We start from the raw sequence: 27,055 nt of genomic DNA on the forward strand, positions 1-27,055 counted from the left end.
TTCCTGTTGCCAGGGTTAACAGCAGACCCACACACGGTCATACCCCTTGAAGGATGCTGGATACTGTGCCCTCTTCTCTGGGCTGACCACTTCACACAAGCAGCCATAACTTGAAACCACTGGTTTATTGTGCTCTCTATCACCCCCGGCAGGCTGAACAAAATTTCCTTCACGGTTGTCAGGGGTGACAACAGACACTTTTGCACAAACCTCTTCACTCAGAATTTGAGCCACCTCTCTGTTGTAGCTCCTCCTTTCTGCAAACTGACTTTCTCCTGCAGTAAACCTCTTGGTACTATTGCATCAGAAAAGATTGCACCAATTCAGCCCAGCGGATTCTGGGCCATCCTTGGGAGGAAGCAATCATTGCAAATTCAGCCAAAAAGTATTCAACATGTTCAGAAGGCAACATAGGCCATATGAAGTCAGCCATACAATTTTCTCCTTCGTTGCCACAGGCAACCACACCCATCTGCTCATTCTTTGCACTAAGAGACAGCTTGCTTTCCCTTTGCCTTTGCTCCAGTGCGGCCAAATTTTCTGTCAGTAACAACCCCTGTCAGTAACAACCCCTCCAGCCACAGGGTTCTGTCTCTCATCTCAGCAAACATTGATTCCTTTTTGCGTTTTTACCGCCCCATCTCTGCAATCAGGCCCACAACGATTTTTAACACGGGAAAATTTGGCGTACTGTCTCTAAGACTTGCAAGCAGCACACTTTCACATGCAGACTCCACTGGTTCACATTAGCTGATCCTCACAGCATTGCTGCAAAACTCAGTTTGTTGCTACTCACTGTTTTTGGTATGCGGGGATCTAGAACTCCACCGTCATGCCCGCCTTCGAACACCATGTGTAAGATTGGAGTGAGCAGACTCAAGCGGTAGGTGTGTTTCCAGTGAGTACGCCACGTTATGTTATTGCCATACAGCTGCTTCAGGCCTGTAGCCTAGGCCTTAGGTCTGCTCCTTAGAACAAAAGAGTTTTCCTAGAGTTAGGCTCTCTCCTTGCTTACTCCTGATCAGTGCCTTGCTGCTCTGTCACAAAGTACATCTGCCTCCTGCAGACATGCATGCTCTGGCTGCACCCATGCAGCCTCTGACTCCTGCAGAGGAATGGGAGTCCACCTGACTCCCATGCACAGGCTTCCTGTCTGTCGGGTGGGGCCCTGAGCCATAGCCAGGTCACAACTAAATAGCCCAGCACACAGCTGTGCAATCAGCGTGCCTTTGTCTCCAAAATCTGCTTGTGGAATGGTGACAAACTATGGTACCTAAAAATCTCCATAGGTGGCGCTTTAAAAAAAATTAACAGTTACCAGGTTAGCGCTACAGAGGAGTTCTAGTGCTAGAATTATTGCTCTCGCTCTGACGATCACTGTGATATCTCAAATGTGGGATTTGAGCACCGTTTACATATGCGGGCGCGACTTGCGTGTGCGTTTTTCTTTGCATCGCAGGGACAGGGGCGCTTTCAAATTATTATTTTTTTCTTATTTATTTTATTTATTTTTGTTTTTTTACATTGTCACTTTAAAAAAAAAGTGATCACTTTTATTGCTGTCGCAAGGAATGTAAACAACCTTTGTGACAGTAATAGGTGGTGACAGGTACTCTTTATGGAGGGATCTGGGGTCTCCTTTGCACTTCAAAGTATTCAGATCGGCAAAACCGGCGACTCTGAATACTGTCTTTTTTTTTTTTTTAAACGGCGCCATTGGCAGCCGAGTAAACCGGAAGTGACGTCGCTTCCGTGTTTACAGAAAGAAGACTGGAACAAAACCATTTCCGGCTTCCTTCCAGTCTCACTCTAGCCAGCGGAAGTGCTGGATTGTGGATCGGGTCTCGCGGTGGGACGGGAGGCCGGGAAGAGCAGTGGAAGGGGGGGGGACGTCCCCTCTCGCTCCTTCGTGATAACAGCCGAGTGACTTTTAGCCACATCGGTTGTTATCCCTGAAGAGCTGACCGCCCGCTCTAAAAAACGGTAATGGGATGATGCCTGGTGCAACATCCCGGTATAACCCCTTAAAGCTGAAGCCGCATATGTACGTACGCTCGGCGCTAAGGGGTTAAAAAAAAAGTGGGGAATGCACTGCCTACCACAGGATGGTGCACTGTAATAGCCAATCGTACTGGGCAGGTACAAAGGGCACCATCTTGTCGAAGGCAGCACACTCACTGTGTTAACATTAGCTTAATTTTCATTTAATCGCAGAATTAAAAAAAAAAAAACAACAATCAACTGAAAATGACCAGCCTTGAATGCACTGACTTTTCTCTTCAGGCTAGGTTCACATCTAAGCGGGAGCGAGAAGGTGTGCAATTGCAGACCTTTCCTTCACTGGCAGAGGAAAAACACACTACTGCTTAGGAGATAAGCAGAGGTACACTAAAATATGGGAAACCCTCAGTCCACGCACGTTTCATGCACCTCATTCAAATTGCACCCCCCTTGCAATCTGCAGTGGGTGTCAGTACTATCTTAACGACAAACGACATCCCAAACAAAGGTTGTAAAATGGAAAATTGTATACTCACCTTTCCGTAATTTTCCTTTCCTGACGCATCTTCATGGCAGCACACACTGGGTTGTGACTCCGCCTCCACAACCTGACAGGATTGGTCTAGCTATAAAAGTTTGAAGAGAGATGACCCCCACCATTCTCTGTATATATCATCTAAGAACAGGGTGGGAACCTGTGTGCTGCCATGAAGATGCGTCAGGAAAGGAAAATTACGGAAAGGTGAGTATACAATTTTCCATTTTCCTGACGCCTTCATGGCAGCACACACTGGGAAATAACTCGCCAGTCGGGAGGGTGCAAACAAACACATTTTATTATTCTAAAGAGCTGTGGAGTTGGCTTTAATAATGGATCTGCCAAAATCTGCTGCTGTTAGTTGAGCAAAGTCAATTTTGTAGTGAGAAGTAAACGTATGTCTAGATGACCAGGTCGCTGCTTTACATATTGTTTCTGGTGAAACCCTTCAGTATGCTGCCCATGAAGTTGCCACTGCCCTGGTTGAATGTGCCTTGATACCTTCCGGGATATTAAGTTGCTGAGTAGAGTATGCCTTTTTGATGGTGTTAACCAGCCAGGATGCGATCGTTCGAGAAGTTGCTGGATGACCTTTCCTAGGTCCGTGTGGAATTATGAGAAGAGTATCGGTTTTCCTGAAGGAAGCTGTGGTTTCTAGATATTTGGTAATGACTGTTTTGATATCCAATGCATGAGGCTCACCTTGGTCGTCAGTAAAGGATGGAAGGGTGATATCCTGGTTATAATGAAAAGAAGATGCTACTTTGGGAGTGAAATGCTCCGAAGGCTTCAATACCACTCTATCGGGATAGAGAACTAGGTATGGTTCTGTTATCAGTAGTGCTCTAAGTTCCGAAACTCTTTTTGCAGATGTAATAGCGATAAGGAAGGTTAGCTTTAGAGTCAGGTTCCAAAGAGATATTGATTCAACCGGAAAAAAAGGAGGTTTTGATAATGCGTCAAGTACTGTAGAAAGATCCCATGCTGGAAAAGTGGGTTTTCTTGGAGGTCTGATTTTTAGGCAAGCCTTCATGAACTGGATCACCAGAGGATGCAGGGCCCATCTAATGCCTGTTTTAGCCGATAGGGCAGAAATCTGGACTCTAAGGGTACTTGAGCTTAATCCTTTGTTGATACCCAGCTGAAGGAATTCCAGAACTTGCGGTGGCTCGGGTGATACTGGGTTCCAATTTTTTTGTTGAGCTAGTGAACAAAACCTATCCCAGACTTGTGAGTACGTTTTGTTGGTGGTGCTTTTTCTTGCTTGTAAAAGGGTTGCAATTACTTCCTGCGAGCATCCCTGCTCTAATAACCTAGTCCTTTCAATTTCCAAGCTGTCAAGTGTAGTTTCTCTGGTGCTGGATGTAGAAGTTGACCCTGAGATAGGAGGTCTGATGTTACCGGGAGAGGCAGTGGATGTTGCAGGCTGAGCTGTAGTAGGGTAGTGAACCAAGGTCTCCTCGGCCAAAGAGGAATTACTGCTATTACTGTGGCTGACGATCTCCGAAGCCTGGATAGGAACCTCGCGATTAAGGGTACTGGTGGAAAGATGTAGCCCAGCTTGAAATTCCATGGATGGGTCAGACAATCTATCCCCTCGGCCGACGGGAAAGCCGCCCTTGACAGGAATCTCCGACATTTGGTGTTCGTAGGGGTGGCTGCTAGGTCGATCTCCGGTATTCCCCAAGTTGTTGACAGGAGGGAAAAAGCTTGTTGGCTCAATGACCACTCGTTGTTCGAGAGAAGTTCCCTGCTCAAATAGTCGGCCAGCATGTTCTGGGCTGCTGGGACATATACCGCTCTCAGGTCTACAAGATGCACTTGTGCCCAATCCATGATAGGATGAACTTCTTCCATTAATGTGCGACTCCTCGTACCCCCTTGCCTCTGAATATATGCTACTGCTACTCTGTTGTCCATTTGGATCACAACGCTTTTTCCCGTCAGGTATGGAGAGAAAGCCAGGAGTGCCTGAAAGGCTGCTCTGAGTTCTAGTATATTCGACACTATACCATGAGCTTGAAACTTCCATTGCCCCTGGGCTGCTAGGTTTTGGTAATGAGCTCCCCATCCTGCCTGGCTGGCGTCCGAAGTGACCACCTCTGGCTGTGGAGGTACTATAGGTTTGTATCTTTTGAGGTTGCTGGATCGTGTCCACCACCATATGGATTGTTTCACATATCTGTGAATGTAGATCGTCTGAAGCATTGATGCTCCATTCCACTGCCTCAGGAAGGAATTCTGTAAGATTCTTGTGTGCCATTGGGACCACTGGATCATGGGCAGGGTTGCAGACATGGAGCCTAGGATACTCATACATACTCTGGCTGGTAGGTGTGTAGCTGAGATTAGCCTCTGAATTTTCTGGATCAGGGGCATGATCTTCTCCTGAGGAAGCTGCACTCTGTTCTGGATGGTGTCTAGTTCTGCCCCCAGAAATACCATCTTCTGTGTGGGTTGTAGCCTGCTTTTCTGCCAGTTCACTAGCCAACCGAAATCTTGCAGAGTTGAGAGTGAGATTTCTCGGTGTTGTATCAGGACCTGGCGACTCTCTGCTAGAAGAAGTATGTCGTCTAGATAATGGTGCACCCTCAGACCTTTTTCCCTGAGGTATGCAATGACGGGTAGAAGAACTTTGGTGAAGGTCCTGGGAGCTGACGAGATGCCGAAGGGTAGGCACTGGAATTGGAAGTGATGTTGGTTGATTGAAAAGCGGAGAAATTTTTGAAAGGCAGGATGTACTGGGATGTGAAGATAAGCGTCCGATAAATCTACGGACAGCATCCAATCGTCTAGATTTACTGCTAACAGAATGGATTGTAGACTTTCCATTTTGAAGGATTCTAACTTGATGTTTCTGTTTAGTCTCTTTAAGTCCAGCACTGGCCGTAAGTCCCCTGTCTTCTTTTTTACTAGAAAAAGAGGGGAGTAGAATCCTCTGCCTCTTTGACATAGCGGAACCTCCAAAATGGCCCTTTTCTGTACTAATTCTGTTATGTACTTCAGAAGAATCCTTTTCTTGTCTGGAGAAGACGGTAGTTTTGTTGGAAGGAAGTGGTTTCTGGGAATCTTGCACAGGAATTTCCACTTGTGACCGAATTTGATCGTGGAAATGGTCCAAGGGTCCTTGATGTTTTCTGACCATATTCGTGCAAATTCTTTGAGTCTGGCGCCCACCCTCAGAGGATGGGCGGGCGTACCTTCAAAAGGACTTCTGTTGTTCGCCGGAAGGGGTGGCCTTGGTTTTCCGCATCCTCAGAAAGGATGATTGTGTGTTCCTCCAGTTTCTTTTAAATTCTTTACCTGTTCTATAGGTTTTGGCTTCTCTGTCAAGACTACCCTTGTAAGCAGGACCTCTTGATCTCCTAGGTCTTTTGTCAGAGGGAATAAGGCCGGATTTTCCCCCTGTTACTTTGGAAATGGCTGCATCCAACTTAGAGCCGAAGAGATTCAAACCATCATAGGGGATTTTGCACCAATTCGTCTTTGATGCTGTGTCGGCCACCCAGGGTTTTAACCACAGAGCCCTCCTAGCCATCACCGAGGCTAACATTGCTCGGGCCGAGCACCTGATAACGTCCACGGAGGCTTCTGCGATAAAATCGCCTGCCAATTTAAGTTCCTGCAGAGACGTAATTACTTTCTGTAAGTCTGTTCCTTCTTGGAGAGATTTTTCGATATTGACAGTCCAGCTAGAGATGGCTCTACCAACTGCTGCTGTGGTGACTGCTGGTCTACATGCGCCACCTGCTGTGGAGTAGGCTTTCTTGAGTTCCAGATCAATCTTCCGATCTAGAACGTCACGGAAAGAAACAGCGTCCTCGATGGGTAGGGTGACATGTCTTGCCAGACGCATTAGGGAGGCATCCACAGTGGGAGCGTTAATCAAGGGATTGACTTTAGGTTCTTTCAAAGGATACATCTTGGCTAGTCTATTGTTTAGGCTGGGCCTCTTGTCGGATCTTTCCCACTCATCCTTGATCAAATCATTCAATTCCTCAATGAAAGGGAAGGTCTCTGGGTCCCTCTTTAGGTTTGGAAAATACTTCCGGATTTTCTGAGGTGCTTCCTCAGATTCTTCCCAACCTATGGCTTCCTTGACTGATTTTGCAAATGGTTCGACCAGAGTGAAGTCAAACCCTGGTGGTCCATCTGGATCTTCGTTTTCTGAAGGGGATTCTGGTTCCATCCCAGCCTCGATAGCTGAACGAGGGGGGGTCATGGAAGTACCTGGGTCTGATCTGGCCGGCATGGGTGTTGCTGATTCCATTATGGATTCTCGCACAGATTCCCGAATTAGTTCGGTTACTTCTCTGACGTCAGATTCTCTTTCTTTTGTGGCTTCATTGAAGCACGTACGGCATGCTAATTTGTCTGGCAATGCGGTGGCGCCACAAACCCAGCAGGTATTAACTGCGGGACGGGTATGTTGACATCGCCCATGACGTGATGAAGAAGATCTTCTGTGATGTGATCGACTACGCCGAGAGTGACTGCGGCGTGAGTGACCATGGCGGGAATGACTGCGGCGTGAGTGCCTGTGACGGGATGAGGAGCGTGACCGACTTCTGCGGGATTTCCTGCTTGAGTGACTTGATTTCTCTGTGCGTTTTGATTTAGACCTGGAAGGGCTGTCAGAAGGATTCTTGTTAGAAGATATGCTCTCTTTTTTTCTCTCTCTCTTCAATACTTACCACTGAATGCGGACAGCCTCTTACCTTACCGGCCGTGGATGGTCTGCTGGGGCAGTGGTCTCCATGAGCAGAGAGGAAGAGGCAGGCAGGAACAGAAGAAGTTCTGGAAGGAGGACAGAACAGACATATATATACATATATATATATGTGTGTATAAACATATACACACTACCTTCATCATGACGATTTTATTTATTTATTTAAAAAGATAAACAAGAATAATAATCAGAGAGGAAGAGAAACAGGCACTTACCTGGATCCAGTGGAGTAGTTTCTGGGCAATGATGTGCAGAAACGAAGGCTGGAACCATAACTAGAATATTTCCCTTCATCTGGAGTCCTCTTTTAAAAAAGACCGCCGCCGTCGCGGCAAAATGACGCTTCGCGCATGCGCAGAAGCAGCGCAAAGATTCCGGCGCCATCTTGGAAGCTGGAAAAGGCTTAGAACGGCCCTATCTTTGCCCCTCGCGCATGCGCGATGCAGATGAGACACGCGGTGGCCATGACAGGCATAGAACTAGCGCTGTGGGACTACAGGTCCCAGAGGAGAAAAAAAGCATGAGAAAAGTAAGAAAAGATGCCAAGTCTATTGGAAGATGTTGGGATTAGATAGTAGAAAGATACTGGAGGTAAAAGTGAAAGGAAAGAAGGAAAAAGAGAAAACGGAGACCACTGCAATTGTTGAAGCTTCTTTAAAGCTTGCTTAATGCCAGAGGATATGTGCTGAAGCCCCTGAGACCACTAGAGTGGGGTTCCCTCCATAGAAGCTCCTTTAGAGACTGTACAGGAGGGACTTCCAAACAGGAGAGGCTTGAACCTGCTGGGGCGATGCGGTAAGAGGCTCTGCGATGTCCATCCATCTTGTCAGGTGAGGATAAAAAAGAGAATGGTGGGGGTCATCTCTCTTCAAACTTTTATAGCTAGACCAATCCTGTCAGGTTGTGGAGGCGGAGTCACAACCCAGTGTGTGCTGCCATGAAGGCGTCAGGAAAACACAGTGTGGTTGCCTGCACCATAACGCGTTCACAAAACTACCATGCGAACAATCCAAAATTGTTGCATGCATGACTTTGGTGCGATTTGAGCCCATTGAAAATGAATTGGCCTTGATTGCACCACATTCAACACAGTAAGCCTGGTTTCACACTATAGTTTGCATGTAAATTGCACAGGAAGTGCACCGCATTCCTGTGCAATTCACATGTATTTTTGTCTGGTGTGATTTGAGCCCATTTTGAATGGACTGAATCGCACCACATCACACCAAAAAAGTGCAGGCACCTTTTTTGGTTCTGTCTGGTTCAGACAAACACTGCGTTTGTGACCTTCTTTTGGGGAGTTGTTAACTTTGAATTGACACCTGCAGCAGATCAAAAACAGTGTCATTGCAACGTGGTTCAGGAAAAGCACAGGGATCACAGCGTTTCCTGTACCACATATGTATGAACCAGGGGTAAAACAGGGCCAAGGCATGCCACTGAGGAAAGCAGAAAGTCCAGCCTGGCTGTAGCATCGGCAGACATGCTATGGTGTCAACTGCTGAATCAGTAAGCTGGTGAGCACCACAACAAGCTTGCCTGCCGAGCTGGACTGTCAGTAACACAAGCAATATAATACTCAGCATAGCCTCAGTCAACTGTCAGTACCACAAGCAATGCAAAATTTAGCCCAGCCAGCCTCAATCACATAATTTGCCAGTTGCCACACAGAATTAGACAGTCTCTCACTGACTCACGATTACCTAGTATGAACAGAAGAATGCCAGCTGCAGCACAGCAGTCTGAGCAGTGGGAATTCTGAGAACACTCTCTGAGACTAGGCCAGAAGAGAAAGAGGGAATACATGGTGTGCAGTGGGCAGGACTACACACACCGCCGGCTCCCACTGTGCTGCCTGGTGATAGATCTGTCAGCCTTCAGCCCAAGCCCGATAGACTGGCCTGGTGGTCTACCACAACATGCGTGCAGGTATGCCTAATGATCTATTACACTTGCTGCAGCGGCATTGTTACACTCTGTGTGCCACTGACTGCGGTGTTGCCTGTCGCGTGTGCCATGTACGGCTGCAGAGCAGGGACACCATGCTAAGGCAAAGTGTACTTTCAGATTTTGATATTGTCTGTTATCGTCCATGTCTTTTAAAGGAAAAGCACACAGTTCTCATTTTTGAGCACTTATTTGTATCCATTTAATTGTCTCTTTGCTCATACCTGCATGGTATTAAATGTTCTTAAAGCGGAACGCAACTGTATCTTTTTTTTTTTTTTTTCTGCCATGTCAGCGAGACATTTTTTCGGGAGTCATGTTTCAGTTGTTAAAATTCAAACTCATCCCTTTACTTCATCACATCATAGTGGCAGTTTTTATCAGCCTTTTTACAAAACAAATATATCACAAAAATATCTTTTTTACACTAAAATACCCTCATTTTGTCATCCCCCCCCCCACCCACCGCCTCCCAACCCCCCAACCACCCCTCGCTTATTTCACCCCCCTCACCCAATCCTTATCTGCTCTCCTCTTATCTTCACCGGTGTCCTCTCCACACCCTAACCCTTATTTCCTCATCTGGTGCTGTCCAGGTCCTTAAGCTAAGTACCTCAAATCTCGGCAGCTCTTAGAGAATTTTTATACTCCACCCATTCCCTCCATTTCGTCGTGAAAGCCTCCATTTTCGTCCCTTCACTTAGAACCCTTTCACACTGTGGCATTTTTCAGGCCATTTTCAGGTGCTTTAGCGTTAAAAAAAATGCGCCTGAAAGAAGCCTCATCTGCAATCCCAATGTGAAAGCCCGAGTGCTTTCACACTGAGACCCCTTTCACACTGGGGCGTTTTTCAGGCACTTTAGCGTTAAAAAAAGCGCATGTAAAGCGCCTGAAAGAAGCCTCATCTGCAATCCCAATGTGAAAGCCTGAGTGCTTTCACACTGCGGCGCTGCGCTGGCTTCTTTGTAGCGCTTTTGTGTTTTTGCCACCGGGCTGGGTGTGCCAATGGCCCGAGCCCTTTCACACTGCCAGCGCCCGAAAAACACCTAAAAAACGCCCCAGTGTGAAAAGGGTCTTAAGCGGCGCTTTACCAGCCTTTTTCGGGCGCTGGCAGTGTGAAAGGGCTCGGGCTTTCATATTGGGATTGCAGATGAGGCTTCTTTCAGGCGCTTTACAGTCGCTTTTTTTAACGCTAAAGCGCCTGAAAAACACCCCAGTGTGAAAGGGGTCTAAACCTGAGGTATTCTAGGCTTTGGATTTCATTGATCTTGTTAAACCAGTCTCTCATCGAGGGTCTTCCTTTCTTTTGCCAATACCTAGGTATAAGGCTTTTGGCTGCATCGATAAGCTGTAGTAATAGCATTTTCATATATGTCTTGGTGGGCATTTCGCTCTTATGGAATAAACATTCCCAGGGGTCATCCAGGATAGCAATATTGGTAATTTCTTTAATTATTTCCCTTCACCCCAAAATTTTTTAATTTTTGGGCAGTGCCACCAAATATGCGCCATTGACCCTATATCTTTGCAGCCCCTCCAACATAATTGCGAAGTTTCCTTCTGGCATTTATGTGCTCGGTCAGGGGTCATGTACATTCTCGCCAGGCACTTACAGTTCAACTCCAATACTTTGCAGTTGACCGAGGTGGCGTTAACCCTCCATATCTGCCACACTTCCGGATCTTTCAGCTTGCTATCCAATTCCTTCTCCCACTTCCTAATATATGGAGGGGCATCCATGTTCCCCAACTCTATTAGTACTTTATAAATATTGGAGAACCCCTGCTTCCTTATTTTTTTCCATGTATATTTTTTCCAGTGGGAGTAGGTTGTCTGCCAGTCTAATTTGCTACGGGAGTGAGTTAATGAAATTGCTTAGTTGAATGTACCTCCATGGGTCGATGCCTAACAGGTTTCCCCTATCTTTAGTTCCTCAAGTGTGCATATTTTATCCTGACACATTACATCCTTTAATTGGGCATCTTCCTCCAGAATCCACTTTTCAAACAAGTCCTCCTTCCCCGGTGCAAAATAATCTGAATTCTTAAGTGGAATTAGGGGTGAGTTAAACCCCCAATGCTCCCTTTTGTGCAGTGTGTCCCAAACTTTGAGTGCGTGTCTTGTTATATCATGTGTTTCAGTGCTACATATTCTTAAGTGTGGTGGGATCCATATTATTTTTTTCAACGTGGTTTCACTAATTTTATTTTCCATTTTTACCCATTGTTTTTCTTTATTATTTTTAACCCAATCTATTACTCGTGCCAAGGCAATTGCCTCATAATACTTAAGAATATCTGGTGCTCCTTACCCGCCTCTTTAGTTAGCTGTGTAAAGTTTAAACAAGGTTTTTTTTTCCTCTCCAAATGAATCTTAGAAACATTGTGTGTAGGCTTTTGAGATATGCTTGTGGAAGTGATATTGGAAGCATCTGCATTTTGTATGTAATTTTAGGTAGTATTATCATTTTATAGATATTGATTCTACCTGCCCAGGATAGCTGTCTGCGTGAAATTCTGTTGAGCTCTTGCTTTATTTCGTTAAGGAGGCGCATAAAATTCACCTGAAACAGAGTCTGTTTTACGGTAGTTATTTTAACTCCTAAGTAATTGAGTTCTTTTTTCCCCCAAATAAATGGGAAGTGTATTTGAAATGAATAATCTCTAAGCATGCTTTTGTTAATATCTAGCATTTCCGATTTAGTCGGGTTAACTTTGAAATTGGAAAGCTTCCCATATTCTATCAATGTAGCGATGATGTTTGGAAGGGTGATCCTCGGGTGCGACATATAACAGAATATTATCCGCAAAGGCGGCCAGTTTATACTCATCTTTGCCGATCTTTAACCTGCTGATGTCCGGGTTTTGCCTAATCCTAGAAAGAAGGAGTTCGAGGGCCAAGACAAATAGCAACGGGGAAAGTGGACACCCCTGTCTTGTGCCGTTAATCATTTCAAATGGCTCTGAGAGTAAACCATTTACCCTCACTCTCGCTGTAGGCCGTGAGTATAAAGCCTTTATCAATCTGAGGATTCTGTCCTTAAGTCCAATCTCCTCCAATGTACACATCATGAAGCCCCAGTCTACTCTGTCAAACGCTTTTTCAGCGTCTATTGACAGAAGTAGACCTGGGGCTCAACTCTCTTTGATCTTCTGTGCTACTAGGAGTGTTTTAATACCATTATCACGTCCCTCTCTTCCTGGTATAAACCCGACCTGGTCTGAATGTATGATCTTATTGATTATTAGTTTCAATCTTTCCGCAAGTACTTTGGCGAATAGTTTTGTATCCACATTTAGTAGTGAGATGGGTCTATAGCTGGAACACAGTGTACTGTCTTTATCCTTTTTCAGGATAATGGCTATGTTGGCCTCCAATGCTTCTCTCCTCATTTCCCCTTTGTCTCCGATTTCGTTCATATACGAACACATTTTGGGGATAAGATAATCCTGGTATTTTTTATAATATAGGACTGTCAACCCATCAGGACCCGGGCTTTTGCCTACCGGCGTATCCTTAAGTGCCTTTCTTACTTCTTCCTCTGTTATGGGAGCCTCTAAAATACTTTGTTCAGTTTCCGTAATTTTGACCAAACTGCTATCTTTTAAGTAGCTTTTAATTATCTCTCTTTTTTGATCCCTCCCCTCCTGGGTGTCATTTTTATTGATAGCGTACAGCCCCCGTAATACTCTTGAAAGGTTTTCGTGATATCTCTATCATTATATCTGATGTCTCCTGTCCTTGTTTTTATTTTATCAATGTAATTGGTATTTTTCTTTTTTCTCAGGGCCTTTGCCAGAAATCTACCAGGTCTATTACCGCCTATATATCTTTCTTTTTTCGCTAAGTTGTATATCCTTCGGGTTTCTTGTTCGATTAGATCCCGCATAGCCTCTCTCCTCCTAAATAGACCCACCAAGACCTCACTATCCCCCGTTATCTTGTGTTATTGTTCGAGGTCGTGGATTTCTTTATTCAGGGCAAATTTGTCTTTCTCCTTTCTTCATTTTTCCTCAGAGCCCACCATCATTAAGATACCTCTGATGTACGCTTTGTGGGCCTCCCACACTATGGCTTCTGATGTCTCACCAGGCACATTCATTTTGAAATAGAGTTCCACTTCCTCTTTAATTGGCTTATCAATTACTCTATCGTGGAGGAGGTCCTCATTTGTTCTCCAGCTATTGCGTCAGTTTTTACGCTTACCTATTTTCAATTGTAGGTTTACAGGTGCATGATCAGAGAAAGTCATTATGCCGATATCTGTGCCCTCAACCTCCTCGAGGAGACAGTGATCCACAAGAAAGAAATCCAATCTAGAGTACGTCGCATGGACGGGGGAGTAGAATGTGGAGTCTCTTGAGTTATAGTGTTGCATCCTCCATACATCTACGAGTTAACATTGGTGTAACTTCTTTTTTATTTTGTTCAACCACACACCCCCACCCCCCATGCACGCGACGTACTATCTTTACCTGGTTCCAAACAGAGATTAAAATCTCCTGCTATTATAGCCCCCCCTTAAACTCCTCAAACTTTGCAAGAATTCCCAATAAATATCTACCAGTTTTTATTCAGGCCATATACGTTTGCAAGTGAGTAATCTGATCCATTTAGTTTACCTCTTAGGAACAGAAAGCGACCTTCTGGGTCTGACATTCTGTCCTCTAATTTGAACGAAACTTGCTTGGCGAACCCAATCGCCACTCCTTTTGCGCCCCTGGTCGGGGAGTCTCCATAGAACCAAGTCGGATAATCTCTGGAGAAAATGCTCTGGCTATTACCCAGAAAGAGGTGCGTCTCTTGTAGCAGAGCAACGTCTGCTTTCAGGAATTTCAGTTCACCCATTATGTTCGCACATTTTTTGGGGGAGTTTAGACCTCTTATGTGGTATGAAATTATGTTTAACCTAGACATCTCTTTATGTATAAAGTAGAGGGAGGTATACATATCCTTACTAACCAAAGGTGGTGAAGACGATACGGTGGATACTTGCCTCCAAGCCCCCTCCCCTCCCTACCCCCCCCACATCCCTCATCCTCACTCAACTTGCCCCCCTCCCGAACCCCCCACCCCTCCCCCGCTCGATTAGGGGTAACGGACCTCCCCGAGGCCCAAATAACTGTGGCCCCACTTACACCTCCCGGCCTCTTGGTTGTCCCCCTAGAGGTTGAGCTCAGAGTGGACATCTTTGGTTCCGATACTCTCCCCTGGGATTGGGAGATTCCCGTGCCCGTCCGCCACCCGACCCCACCCCTTCACCCACGCCGTACTACACACACCGCCGGCTCCCACTGTGCTGCCTGGTGATAGATCTGTCAGCCTTCAGCCCGAGCCTGATAGACCGGCCTGGCGGTCTACCACAACATGCGTGCAGGTATGCCTAATGATCTATTACACTTGCTGCAGCGGCATTATTACACTCTGTGTGCCACTGACTGCAGTGCTGCCTGTCGCTGGTGCCATGTACGGCTGCAGAGCAGAGACACCATGCTAAGGCAAAGTGTATTTTCAGATTTTGGTATTGTCTGTTATCGCCCATGTCTTTTAAAGGGAAAGCAAGCAGTTCTCATTTATGAGCACATATTTGTATCTATTTAGTTGTCTTTTTGCTCATTCCTGCATGGTATTAAATGTTCTTAAAGCGGAACGCAACTGTATCTGAGCACAACAAACTGAAAAGCGATTTAATTGATTTATAATACTCAAGACTAATTCATCCATGTCTCCATGCTTTAATTTTGTTGAGAAATGTCTCTGAAGCAACCCTCCTAGCATTTCTAGCCTCTGCCATCTTGAGTAAGGGCAGATGATTCATGTAGCATTTTCTTTAGGAATCCATCTGCCCCTAGCTCCGGCATGCAGGCAAGTGGGTGTGTGTACTTGAGAAAGGCCCTCCTCCCCTCCTTCAAATTGCCCATGAAGACTCCTGGGATGTATGACATCATTTTGGCCTAAAGCCAGAAACCAGAAAGCAACTGAAAAAAAAAAGTCTAAAAAAAAGTCTAAAACTAGTAAATAGAAAATGCTTTTCTATCTATTTTTAATCCTTAGGTTGCTATCATTAGTAAATAGTGTTGATTGAGAGAGTTTAGTTCCACTTTAAGCATTCACTCCTTGCTTCTGGCCTGACCTGTTATTCCATTATTTCTCCTAGCTTTCTTTTTGCTACCCTAGATATAGAATATGTTTCGTTGTGTCAGTGTCTGCTTTGTCAATGTCTGTCCTGAAAAATGAATGGAAAAAGTTTTTTTTTAACCTCTTAACTGAATTTTAAGGAATCGTCCAGGATAGTATGATTACCCTTTTTTTTTTTTTTTTTTTTTTTTTTTAAGTTAAAGTAAACATAAAACCAAAAATGCAATATATAGCAGCTTACCAATCATTAGATGTGGTGGCTGCATTTATTTTCTTTTTTTTTAGGCTTTTTTCCCCACTGTTTTTATCTGGTGATCTGGCCAGTAACACAGATGTGGATGAAGGAGCACAAGGGGCACCTTTGGGCAGTATCGTTGTCAGCCTTCAAAGAGAGGAGTTTCGAGACTTTGAGTGAGGTGGGTAAGTGGGGCCAAAGGATCAGTCATTGTCGAAAAAAATCATTTTATTGGTAAAACAAGATAACATGATAACATGCCAATAATCGGGTAACGGTCACATAATGTATATACAAGAACAAATACATTGTGAACACGATAACAACCTACATACGATGCAGGACAATGGTCCTTGTTGAATAATAAAAAAACATACTAAAATGCACATAATCACCTGACTACTGGATAAAACAAAACTGATATAAAAGACCTTAATAAATAATGAATTATCTTGGTGCCTGACATATGCCCGACACGTTTCGTGTATCAAACACTCTTCAGGGGCAATATGCACCAAAAACTAAAAAAATAAAATGTATAAAGATCAATCAATAAGGTACTTTGTACATAGTAGAAGGGGAGGGTATGCATATAGGGGAAGAGAAATATTCACTCCTCCCCAGTGGATACTCACATGCCAATGGCGTGTGAACCACATGAGGCCAGTAGCTGCAGGCCGCCCATTAGGTCAAGTCCGGGAGCAGAGGTAAGAGCCCAAAGAGGGGAGGCCAGGCGCACATGGAAACTCCATGAGGTGTGCTGGTGATAGGCCACACTGGTGATGTACAATAGTGTGGATTATAGAAATAATTAAATTGCAATTAAATATGTATAGAAAATAACTGTAAAGTTACTAGAACCCAAAAACACAGTAATAACAAAATGCCGGTGTGGTGAGAGGTCTTTACCTTGTGGGGTGATGTATGATAGCTAAAAGTAATGCCCTCTGGCAAAGACATGCTTCCAGAGGACAAGCCAGCACTGAATGGGGATCCTGTATGCGCCAAGCCACCCCCCCTCACATAGGATGCTCCACCCAGCGTCACACGTCACAAACACACACAAGAAGGAAACTGGTACCAGTGCAGCGGTGTACGCCGCCCACAGCAGCTGGAGCCCCGCCCCCCTCCACGTGTTTGACCAATTGGAAAACACAACGCCAGCGCCGGATGGACCTACGGACCTCACATGAATGGCGTGGAGGCGTAATGCCGATGCACAGAGAGCAAACCCACCCGGTCTCCCACATCCTGCCGAAGCGGGGGGGGCCCTGAGGTGCCTCACAGCTCCCGGATGATTGACAGAAAGGACAGCCAAGCAACACCTGAACCCACCCGGATGCACATAAAACTGCACCAATGATGGCAAAAAAGGCGGTAAATGCCAATAATGATAAAGGGAAAAACCCTACAAAAAACATGTAGTATGATACTAGATCCCCCAAGGGGGCAGGTAATTCGGGGCAGATATCCCATGAATCAACGTCTATGATAGTACACTTACCGATGGCCCCACAGCGCACCTCCATCCCTATTAAGGGTTAAATAAAGAAGGGTTTGGGACTTTAGATGAGACGGAGGTCTCCATCCCTATTACATGCATACAAAGAGAGGGGTTTCGGGACTTTGAGTGAGGTGGGTAAGTGGGGCCATTGTCAGCCTCGGAGGAGGTGTTAGATGTACAGTACTATACAGTACTAGCAGATTTAGATAAATTGAAGCCAAAATCCAGCTAACACTGTAGAAGCAGTTACAGCAATCTGTTTTTTCTTCCTTTTGGGATACAGGCTTTACATAAAAGCTGATCATTATAAGCACCCATGACAGTGTTAAATGGTTTGTCTCATTCCTGTAACTGATGCATTCAGCAAGAGAGCTAAAAAAGGAAACTAATGCAGGCATCACATCTAAGATTTGGTCAGCTGCAATATATTAAATATTTGCATTTGGTTTTATTATCGCTTTAAAGTGATTGTAAAGGTGCGTTTTTTTTCTTTTCTTTTTTTTAAAATAACAAACATGTCAGACTTACCTGCTCTGTGCAAGAGTTTTGCACAGAGCGGTCCTGATCCTCCTTTTCTGGGGTCCCCCGGCCTGCGCTCCCTGGACCCTCTTTAGGCTTTAACAAGGGGACCCCCAGATCCCGCCCCCCCCCCGTTTGAAATGGTAACGGGTACATTGTACCTGTACATTTCACAAAAAAGACACACCCTGGGACAAGTCCTTTTATTAAAAAATAAAGATGTCCATTCAGCTTCTTCTATCGCTCCACCGACGGACCAAAAAATAAAAAAGATCCGCCTCCATGGGAGGCACCCGCTGTATGTACCCGGGTGGCCCCGCCTCCCTCTAAAACCATGGGGAAGCCATTGGGAAGTCCCCGTACGTCAGAGGGGGGCGGGGTCACCCGGGTACATCACAGTGTGGCCCCGCCCTCAGTTATAAAAGAACTGTCATCGGCGCCAAAGCGTCATACAGCGGGTGCCTCCCATGGAGGTTCCGATAAGCCCCCCGGCTGCAGATCCCCACAACCACCGGGCAAGGGTTGTGGGGATGAGGACCTTGTCCCCATCAACATGAGGACAAGGTGCTTTGGGTGGCTACCCCAAAACACCCTCCCCATGTTGAGGGCATGTGGCCTGGTACGGTTCAGGAGGGGGACGGCTCTCTCACCCCCCCTCTTTTCCTGCAGCCTGCCAGGTTGCGTGCTCGGATAAGGGTCCGGTATGGATTTTTGGGGGGACCCCCACACCATTTTTTTTTATTTTTGCGCGGGGTTCCCCTTAATATCCATACCAGACCTGAAAGGCCTGGTATGGAATTTGGGGGGTCCACCACGCAATTTTTTTTCAAATTTTGGTTTGGGGTTCCCCTTAATATTCATACCAGACCTGGTAATGGACTGGGGGGGATCCTGTGACGTTTTTTTCAATGACTTATCTGTCTGTATAAGTAGTTTTAAATGACTTTTTTTTCCTTTAGAAATGTCATTTTGTGCAGGGACTGTTCTAAACACGGGAAAAATGCGCCACTTTACAGGCATACTATAGACACCCCCCAGGTACGAAATTTAAAGGAATATTTCACTTTTATTGTTTCACTTTAAGCATTATTAAAATCACTGCTCCCGAAAAAACGTGCGTTTTTCAAACTTTTTTTTGCATTGATACATGTCCCCTGGGGCAGGACCCAAGTCCCCAAACACTTTTTATGACAATAACTTGCATATTAACCCTTAAAATTAGCACTAGCGTTGTCTTGATACCGATACTAATACTAGTATGGGTATCGGCACCGATACCAAGCATTTGCCCGAGTACTTGTACTTGGGCAAATGCTCCCGATACTTCCCCCGATACCGGGACAGTCAGCGGTGATCGGTGAGTGGGGGAGTTACAAGCTTCTCCACCCCCCATTCAGCTGCTTTAGTGAAATCTATACAGCAGTGATCGGTGCTTGTAACTCCCCCACACACGATTACCGCTGACTGTCACCGCATCCTCCTCCAGTCCCCTTCCATGCCCCCTCCGTTCTGCTGTCCCCCTCCTTTCTTCCTCCGTGTCCTCTGCCGTTCTGCTGTCCTCTGCCGTTCTGCTGCTCTCCCCCTCCAGTTTTCCTCCGTGTCCCCCTCCGTTCTGCTGTCCCTCTCCATGTCATCCTCCTTCCTTTGATGTATGAACAGAGTCAGTGATCACTGACTCTGTCCATTCACATAACTGAAACATTGTAACCTCCTGTGATTACGATGTCTCAGTTTATGAATGGAGAGGAGCCGCTGTCTTCTCTCCATTCATTTGCAGAGAAAGGAACTGGGGAATCTCTATCCTTGGTCTCTTTCTCTGTCTCAAGGGGGAGATTTCAGGGGTCTATTAAGACCCCTGATATCTCACAAAGCCCCCCAACAGGGCTGATTAAAAAAAAAAAAAGTATTGCAATAAATAATAAAAAAAATTATTGTAAAAATAATAAAAATTAAAATAAAAAACACACAGACACCCCCTCCCTCCCTAAAAAAAGAAAGCATTGTAAGAAAACAAAAAAAACATTGTAAAAAAAAAACCCAAAAAACACTGTCACGTGACTATAAAAAAGTATCGGTAATCCGTATCGGTGAGTACTTGAAAAAAAGTATCGGTACTTGTACTCGGTCTTAAAAAAGTGGTATCGGGACAACCCTAATTAGCTCTTTTGATTTTTCACGTTCGTGTCCCATAGACTTTAACGGCGTTCGCATGTTCGAACAAATTTTTTGCCTGTTCGCATGTTCTGCTGCAAACTGAACCGGGGGGTGTTCGGCTCATCCCTAGTTCTAAGTAATTTTCTAGCAAAAAAAAAAAACTGTTTAACTTGTAAACAACACATCTCAAAAAGAGGCTCGGTCCTTAAGTGGTTACTTTTTTCCATCTGTATCTTTTGTTGAAGTCTATTTTCTCATACGTTCCAATGGCTGTATTTTGTGTCTATTGCTTGTTTACAATCTCAAATGGGAGGAACTTTTTTCAAGTGGCTGGTCTAGAAGACTCCTGGAAATTGAGTTACCAGGTAGCCTAATCAAATTTTCAAAAGAATATGGAATTTCTGTTCTGTGTTCCCGCTGGAGTGATCACCTTTTGCTTCCTTTGCAAGGAATGTTGATAAGCAACTAAGCTAATAAAGCAGAACTTTACCTAAGTCCTGTTCACACCATTGGGACTTGTCATGCGATTTGACAGTTCCAAGCAACTCATGTTGCAGCAATTATGAAAAAAAATTTTTGGAGGGGGGGAGGAGAGTGGGTACCTAGTTTTGATAGGTACCCACTCCCACTTCTGCTGGAATCACCTCCCTGCAGACAACCTCCTGTGACACATTGAAGGTCCCAGGAAGCTACGGGTCTAGTCACAAAGCACAGCACAACTCGTGCATTTGCGGTGGTGAGTCAACTGTGAAGTCACAAGTAGTCACAGCCGGCTTCCCACTGTAAACCAGGCAGCGCTGGAGACTGGTGAAGAACCAGCCTGGGTGAGAACAGCGCCAGATTTCTGGACAGGTAAGTCTTTTTCTTAAGTCAGCAGCTTACAGTATTTTTACAATATTTGTACTGAAAAACCTTTACGTTTTGGCAGTAAAGAAAGGTAAACTCTAACCGGGTGGCATTTATGCAACTAAACTGTATAATATTACAATTTTAATGCGTCTTGACATCTGACACATAGCGCTGCTGCAATAAGAAATCAGAGACTGGGCACCCATTTTGTTTATGATTTATTGCTTATTTATATATGTTTATCATTCTAAGTAGCTGCTCTGGTTTACTACAGTAGATTTCGGATTGGTCTTGGCGCAGAGTAATGTGAGGTAGAGGCGGTATATTTCCACACATTGTTTGCACACATTTAAACTGTATAATAGTTTACATGTTTTTTTTCTCATAAAATATTGTTTTTATATTTAGACTATGCTTGCGCAGTGTGTTTGTTGGCATGGTCACTTGTAGTCTTCACCAATGGTGCTTGTGACGTGGTAACAATGCAGTCGCACAGTTGAGAGACAGATGTGACCCCAGAACATGAAGTGCCTAAGCAAGGACCTTCATGATGGAGTATTCATCTATTCTTTTAATGAAAATTTCATATTTACAGTAAAAAGAATTAAAATTATTTTGAAATGATACTAACATGTTAAACTATATGGGATTTTAGTTGGGTTTAAAACCAATTTACATTTTTATCTGAAAATATGTACTTTATTCTAGATAGTGTCTATTTCTGCTGGTTTTATTAAAGATTTTCCTGCCTATTTCAATATTGTAGAAGTACAGATGGAGCAAAAATTGACATTGAGTACGACTACGAGACAATAAAGAATATAGACTGCTATGGAGCAGACTTCTGTGTGAAGGTGAAGGATGGAATGCGTTGCTGGAATATGAGTGTGCAATGGTGGCTGGCACAGTACATCTATAAGAATTCACCCATCAAATCTTTTGTTTTTGGGTAAGTGTAATGTTCCCAGGTGACTGTTAAATTCTGATTAGGCCCTTACACAAAAATATCAAGGTGCACTTCTTTATTGAGCCCCCTCTCCCACCCTAAAAATGCATTCAATATAAAATAAATTACAAAGACTAAGGAGAGAACTTAAAGTGGAACTTCACTCTGTCAGTCAGCATTGACTATTTTTAAACGTTATGTTGCTAGCATTATTAAATAGGAAAGTGTGTAATATTGTTTTAAACTTAAAAAAAAAAAGTCTTCAGTTACTTCCTGGTTTCCATGCCTAGGAAAATTATATCATACATACCAGGAGTCTTCAGGAGGGGAGGAGAGGTTTTCTTAGCTAAGCACACCCTCCTGTCTGCATGCCTGAGCTAAGGGTAGGTGGATTCCAGGAAACAAATGCTACATGGAATTACCTGCCCTTACTCAAGATGACCACAGCCAGAACTGCTAGGGGCGTTTTTAATGTGATTTGTTACAATAGTTTTTATTGAAACCTTTTTTTATGAATGTCACAAAATAGAGCGGCAAACAATCCTTGTCATGCTGAAATCATTTAACAATACAAATACATAGGGAACAAAAGAGAGGGGAGGGTGGGGGGGGGGGAGAAACGTAATAGAGGCTTTGCGAATAAGACAAGTCAACCTTGGTGGCCGATATAGTCATAATAGTGAGCATGAGGTCCAAACATAACGTAGGTGGTTGAATAAAGGAAACTCACAAGGCCCCTGCAGGCAGAAGAGAGGGCTCACCACGGGCTAGCCCTACAGTTCCTTCCACCATACACCCATATTCTTTGAACAAAATATCGCAAAACCTTTATGAAATATTGTTCAAACAATTAAAATGTTATCCTATGTTGTAGGCTGCAGTTACAATTTCCATTGTCAGAACACAATGCATTCTTTTATGGAAAAAGTAACTCCCACTACCGATCATTAGTGGAAAAATAAGTAGCGTAAGGGGTATAACTGGGGGAATGGAAAAAAGAGGAAAAGATTGAGAAAGAGAAGAAAAAGAGGGCGAGTCTGTCCGGGAGTCTAATGCCAACCATTGCTGAAATCAGCACTTTGGGACCTGCAAGTAGGCAAGCCAAGGAGATCATATTTTGTTGAAAAGACGTTTATCTCGCAAGACACTAACCATTTTTTCATTTAGCATTACCCAAGTTGATTTACGATTCACTAAGGCTATGTCTATAACTGGACTTTTCCAGGTGGTTGCAATAGCAATTTTGGCTGCCAGGAACTTGAAATATATTAAGGTTTGTGTGTGCCTTGGGACATTTTCGACTGGTTTATTCAATAGGGCAATACTCGCATCTTTAATAATATTAACCGATGTAACTGAAAGAATAAAAGAGTGCACTCTCATCCAAAAACTGCTCATTTTAGGACAAGTTCACCATGTATGTAAAGGTGTGCTTATCTGGCCACATTCTCTGAAGCAGGAGGCCAATGAGCCTGGAAACATTTTCAAGATTTAATGTGATATCTTGGCAAAATAAAGCATGGAGATGTGTGAGTTTGCTTTGAATAATAAAAATTAATCAAACTGTATTCTTGGTTTGAGGTGCTCAGATGCAGTGATGATCAGCTTTAAGAAAGAAAAATATGCTTGCCTTACCCCCAGACTTCTGCCCCAGGGCGCCGTCACAAGCCTGAAAATATCCTGGAAATAGCAAGGATTCCATGACTCGTAAAAAAGATGCTCCAGTACTGCTCTTGGGTATCTGCTTGTGAAATTTTGGATCCTCCGCTTTTGATCTCACTGGCAGGTCCCCCTCCCCCACGCACCACAACCAGTATGTAAGATAATTACCTTTCTCTTTTTTCTTTTTTTTTTTCTCCATTTATTTTCATGGGGGATGTAACCACTTGCCTTTAGTATTTATACAATATTATAAAACATCCATGTCTTTGATAGAATATAGATCTGATTTAGGACCAGTTCACACCATGAATAATACAGGAACACATTGTGGGTTCCTGTGCAATTAACACGCGATCCAGGTGCAGTGCAGTTTCTTCCCATTCATTTGAATAGGCTGAAATTGTGCCAGCCCGCAGCTAAAGTAGTGCATGCACTACTTAAATAAACACATTGCAACATAGTTGCCAACATTCCCCAAAAAAATTTAGGGACACTTTTTTGCCTGTAGACGGAGTATTATTTGAATTAGGGATGGTGCATTTGTTAGTAGGCGTGGTCTAGCGGGTTTAAAAATGTGGCATGCAAAGTGAAAAATGGGGTGATTTCAATTACACTAAATAATGGGTGTGGCTTAAATGGGGTGTGGCTAAATAGAGTACGAGATGACTTACACAGTGGAGAATGTGGTAATATATAGGCAAAGAAAAAACAGAGGGGTGGAGGGAGAGAGAAAGAAATAAAGCGAGAAAAGAGATGGAGGGGGAGGGAAAAAGAGAAAGCAGGATGGAGAGGGAAAGAGAGAAGGAAATTAAAAAACAATGAAGAGGGACAGAAAGAAAAAAGTGGGTTGGAAGGAAAGAGAAGGGCGGAGGGAGGCAGAGAGATCCAAAAAAAAAAAAGGGATGGAGGAAGAGAAAGGAGAGAAGGAAAGAAAGAGGGATGGAGGGTGAGGGAGAGGGAAAGAAAGGGATGGAGGGAGGGAGAAAGGGAGGGAGAGAGAGAGAGGGAGGGAGAGAGAGGGAGGGAGAGATAAAGAAAGAAGGGGAGGGAGAGAGAAAGAAAGAAGGGGAGAGAGAAAGAAAGAAGGGGAGGGAGAGAGAAAGAAAGAAGGGGAGGGAGAGAGAAAGAAAGAGGGTTCCTAGGTCCTGAAGAGAAACACAAAGAAAAAAAGGCGCCTCTAGGTGTAGACGTAAGAAAACATTTTATTCAAAATCTTGTGTCAGTAGCACTCACATTTGGGAGATCGTCAGAAGGCATGTAAAATATCCATCAGAAGAGTATCGTCAGATCGGTCACAAGAACTCCTGCCTGTCTGCTGAGTGTTCTGCCTGCGTGTGGAAGGACACCGCTGAGATGTTTTGCCGGCCGTGGCGATGACGGGGGACCAGAATGAGGCTTGAAGCGCAGATGAATAGCAGGCGAGGAGGAATGACGTCACTGGTAAGCGACGCGTTTCCTGGGCGTATGGGCTGCGGTGACGTGACAGTCGCGCCCCTTCGTCAAGCTATAGATGGGTGGGGATGGGGGCTATAAAAATCAAATTAGGAAGGAGTGGCTAACGCCAGAGAGCATAGTGATAGGGCTAAACAGGAATACATAAGAAAGAAGTGGGGGGGGGGCGCAAGCCAGGAGAGTTGCCACAACGATCGATGAGGGAGGAAAACACGTATGTGGCCAGAAGTGTCAGCAATAATGTATTAACGTAAAGAACAATGAAGTCAGCAATGGAAAATGTAAAATAACACATAATGTGGGTAAATGAATATCAGTATATATAAAAGGTGAGGACAAGGAATGATATGAATTAATAAAATGAAATAAGATAAGATTGATAGCAATGTAAATAAACCAGTCAGTATGAGATGGGTACCTGAATATTAATAAATAAGTGGAAATGATGTATGGGGTAAGGTGAATTATTATAAATATATATATAGAAACGTATATACATATACACATCCATATATACATGTATATGTATGTAAATGGAATAATAATAATTGTAATGGGGAAGGGGTGATAATTTTTGGAAATTTTTTAGATCTCATGTGTCACTACCACACGCACACAGGCACTGTGCAAACGCTGCAGTGTAAACAAAAAGCTATGTGGATATAGATTTACGTGTATACAAGAGAACCAGTTATACAGAACATAGTTAATAATCCATTATACTTATGAGAATGTATATAAAAATATATCTAAGATGAGGAAATATTAAAAAATCTTAAAAATATTATAAAAAATAATAAAATTAAAAATGCTAGTGATTAGGATGACATGGAAAAATTCAGCCGAATGGTTGTAATCAAATCAGCAAGCATAAATTAAGGAAATGCTAAAAATGGCCAAGAAGGAAGAAAAGGCAAATACTAAATATTAAGGAGCTAGTAGGATTTACAGAATAGTGGAGATCTCAATGCTCTCATTAATTCCTCCTGGCGACAAAGCATCCAAGGTGTAGATCCAAAAAGTTTTGCGAGCGCACAGCTTCTTGAACCTTTCCGCAGGAGGGAGAGACTTGGAGATCTGTTTGATTACCCACACTTTAAGGCCAGCCGTGGAACTCTGATGGGCCATGGCAAGGTGTCTCGGGACACTATGGGGATCCGTACCACCTTCAATCAACCTTCTATGCTTGCCAAACCTCTGTCTAAGGGCCCTGAAGGTCCGGCCTACATAGACCACCCCACCAGGGTAACTAAGGCCATAGACAACGAAGTCTGACAAGCAGTTGAAAAAGTCTTTCAGCGTGTAGGTTTTTCCCTTGATGGTGAAGGACTTTTGTCCATGCTGAACGAAAAGGCAAGTTTTGCATAAAGCCTTTCGGCATTGATACATGCCTTCCAGGGGTATTAGGGGGGGTACAGCGGGGAGAGCCGAGATAGGTTTGTGAAAAAAATACTCCCAAATAAGGTTGTGGGACTTTAACGGTAACAGCGTAATGTAAAAACAATTTTATTCCATAGAAAAATGTATATATGTATACAAAACATAAGCATAGTTAATAAACATAACACAGTGAACACAATAAAAAGCTGAAACACAGCTGTACTGATGTGCATTGGATAAAGATGCTTGTAATGTCTTCCACGAAGGCCTACGCGTTTCGGGACTGAAACTGACCGTCCCTTCGTAAGGGCGACTCGTGGGACAAGCTCTTACTGTATGGTGAAATACAAGATTGGTTTAGATAAATATCTATTCGCCTGAAAGAAATCTGGAGACCAGTGAAGGATCAGATTCTAATGATAGTGTCTATGCACCCCATAGCTAAATTAAAAGAAGCAGTAAGCAAAGAAGGGACAAGGAAAATGTACATATAACTATTTGGTTCACAACACCATATATTCTAGATAGTACTGGAATGTCCGTAAGTGTCTGTTTATGTAGAAACTGAAGATTATAAAAATCCAAAGTAGATGATGATGTCTCTACGTCACATAAGTTGAAAGAAGATGGTGTATAATGGTGGAGGCTTACCGGAACCGTTGGACTCACAGAGACATATATCCCTTGAGTCAGAAATGCTTGTGTTGCCACCGGGCAGTGGAATGAAGTATCACGCTGGACCAATATGGAATCCGAATACTGTATCCAAGGCTCCCAACAGATTTCTTTCTTGTATGATCAAATTCAGAAGTGGCTCATGGAAAGTAAAAAAGGGGCCACATAGTGTAATACCATTTAAGAGAAATAAAATTTATTGTGGTAAAAAACTTACATGTTCTATGGTAAAAAAGCGCTTAAAATAGACTTAATGGCAGGCAGTGGAGTCTCCCGACGCGTTTCGTCTCATTAGACTTCCTCTGGGGTACCTTACCACCGCT

At 44.0% G+C, this 27,055-nt stretch overlaps 1 protein-coding gene across 6 annotated transcripts in view; it reads left to right on the forward strand.

Moving 5' to 3' along the window:
• The window catches only part of MBOAT7 (membrane bound acylglycerophosphatidylinositol O-acyltransferase MBOAT7), a 784,148-nt gene that overhangs the window by 721,154 nt on the left and 35,939 nt on the right, over positions 1–27,055 (forward strand). For all 6 annotated transcript variants that reach the window (XM_073602276.1, XM_073602279.1, XM_073602277.1 and 3 more), the window contains one exon: positions 21,384–21,566. In XM_073602276.1, the coding sequence (XP_073458377.1) occupies positions 21,384–21,566 (183 nt within the window). The remainder of the gene's footprint in view (positions 1–21,383; positions 21,567–27,055) is intronic.

This window comes from Aquarana catesbeiana, linkage group LG10 (genome assembly GCF_042186555.1).
Source record: "Aquarana catesbeiana isolate 2022-GZ linkage group LG10, ASM4218655v1, whole genome shotgun sequence".
Taxonomy (NCBI): Eukaryota; Metazoa; Chordata; class Amphibia; order Anura; family Ranidae; genus Aquarana; species Aquarana catesbeiana.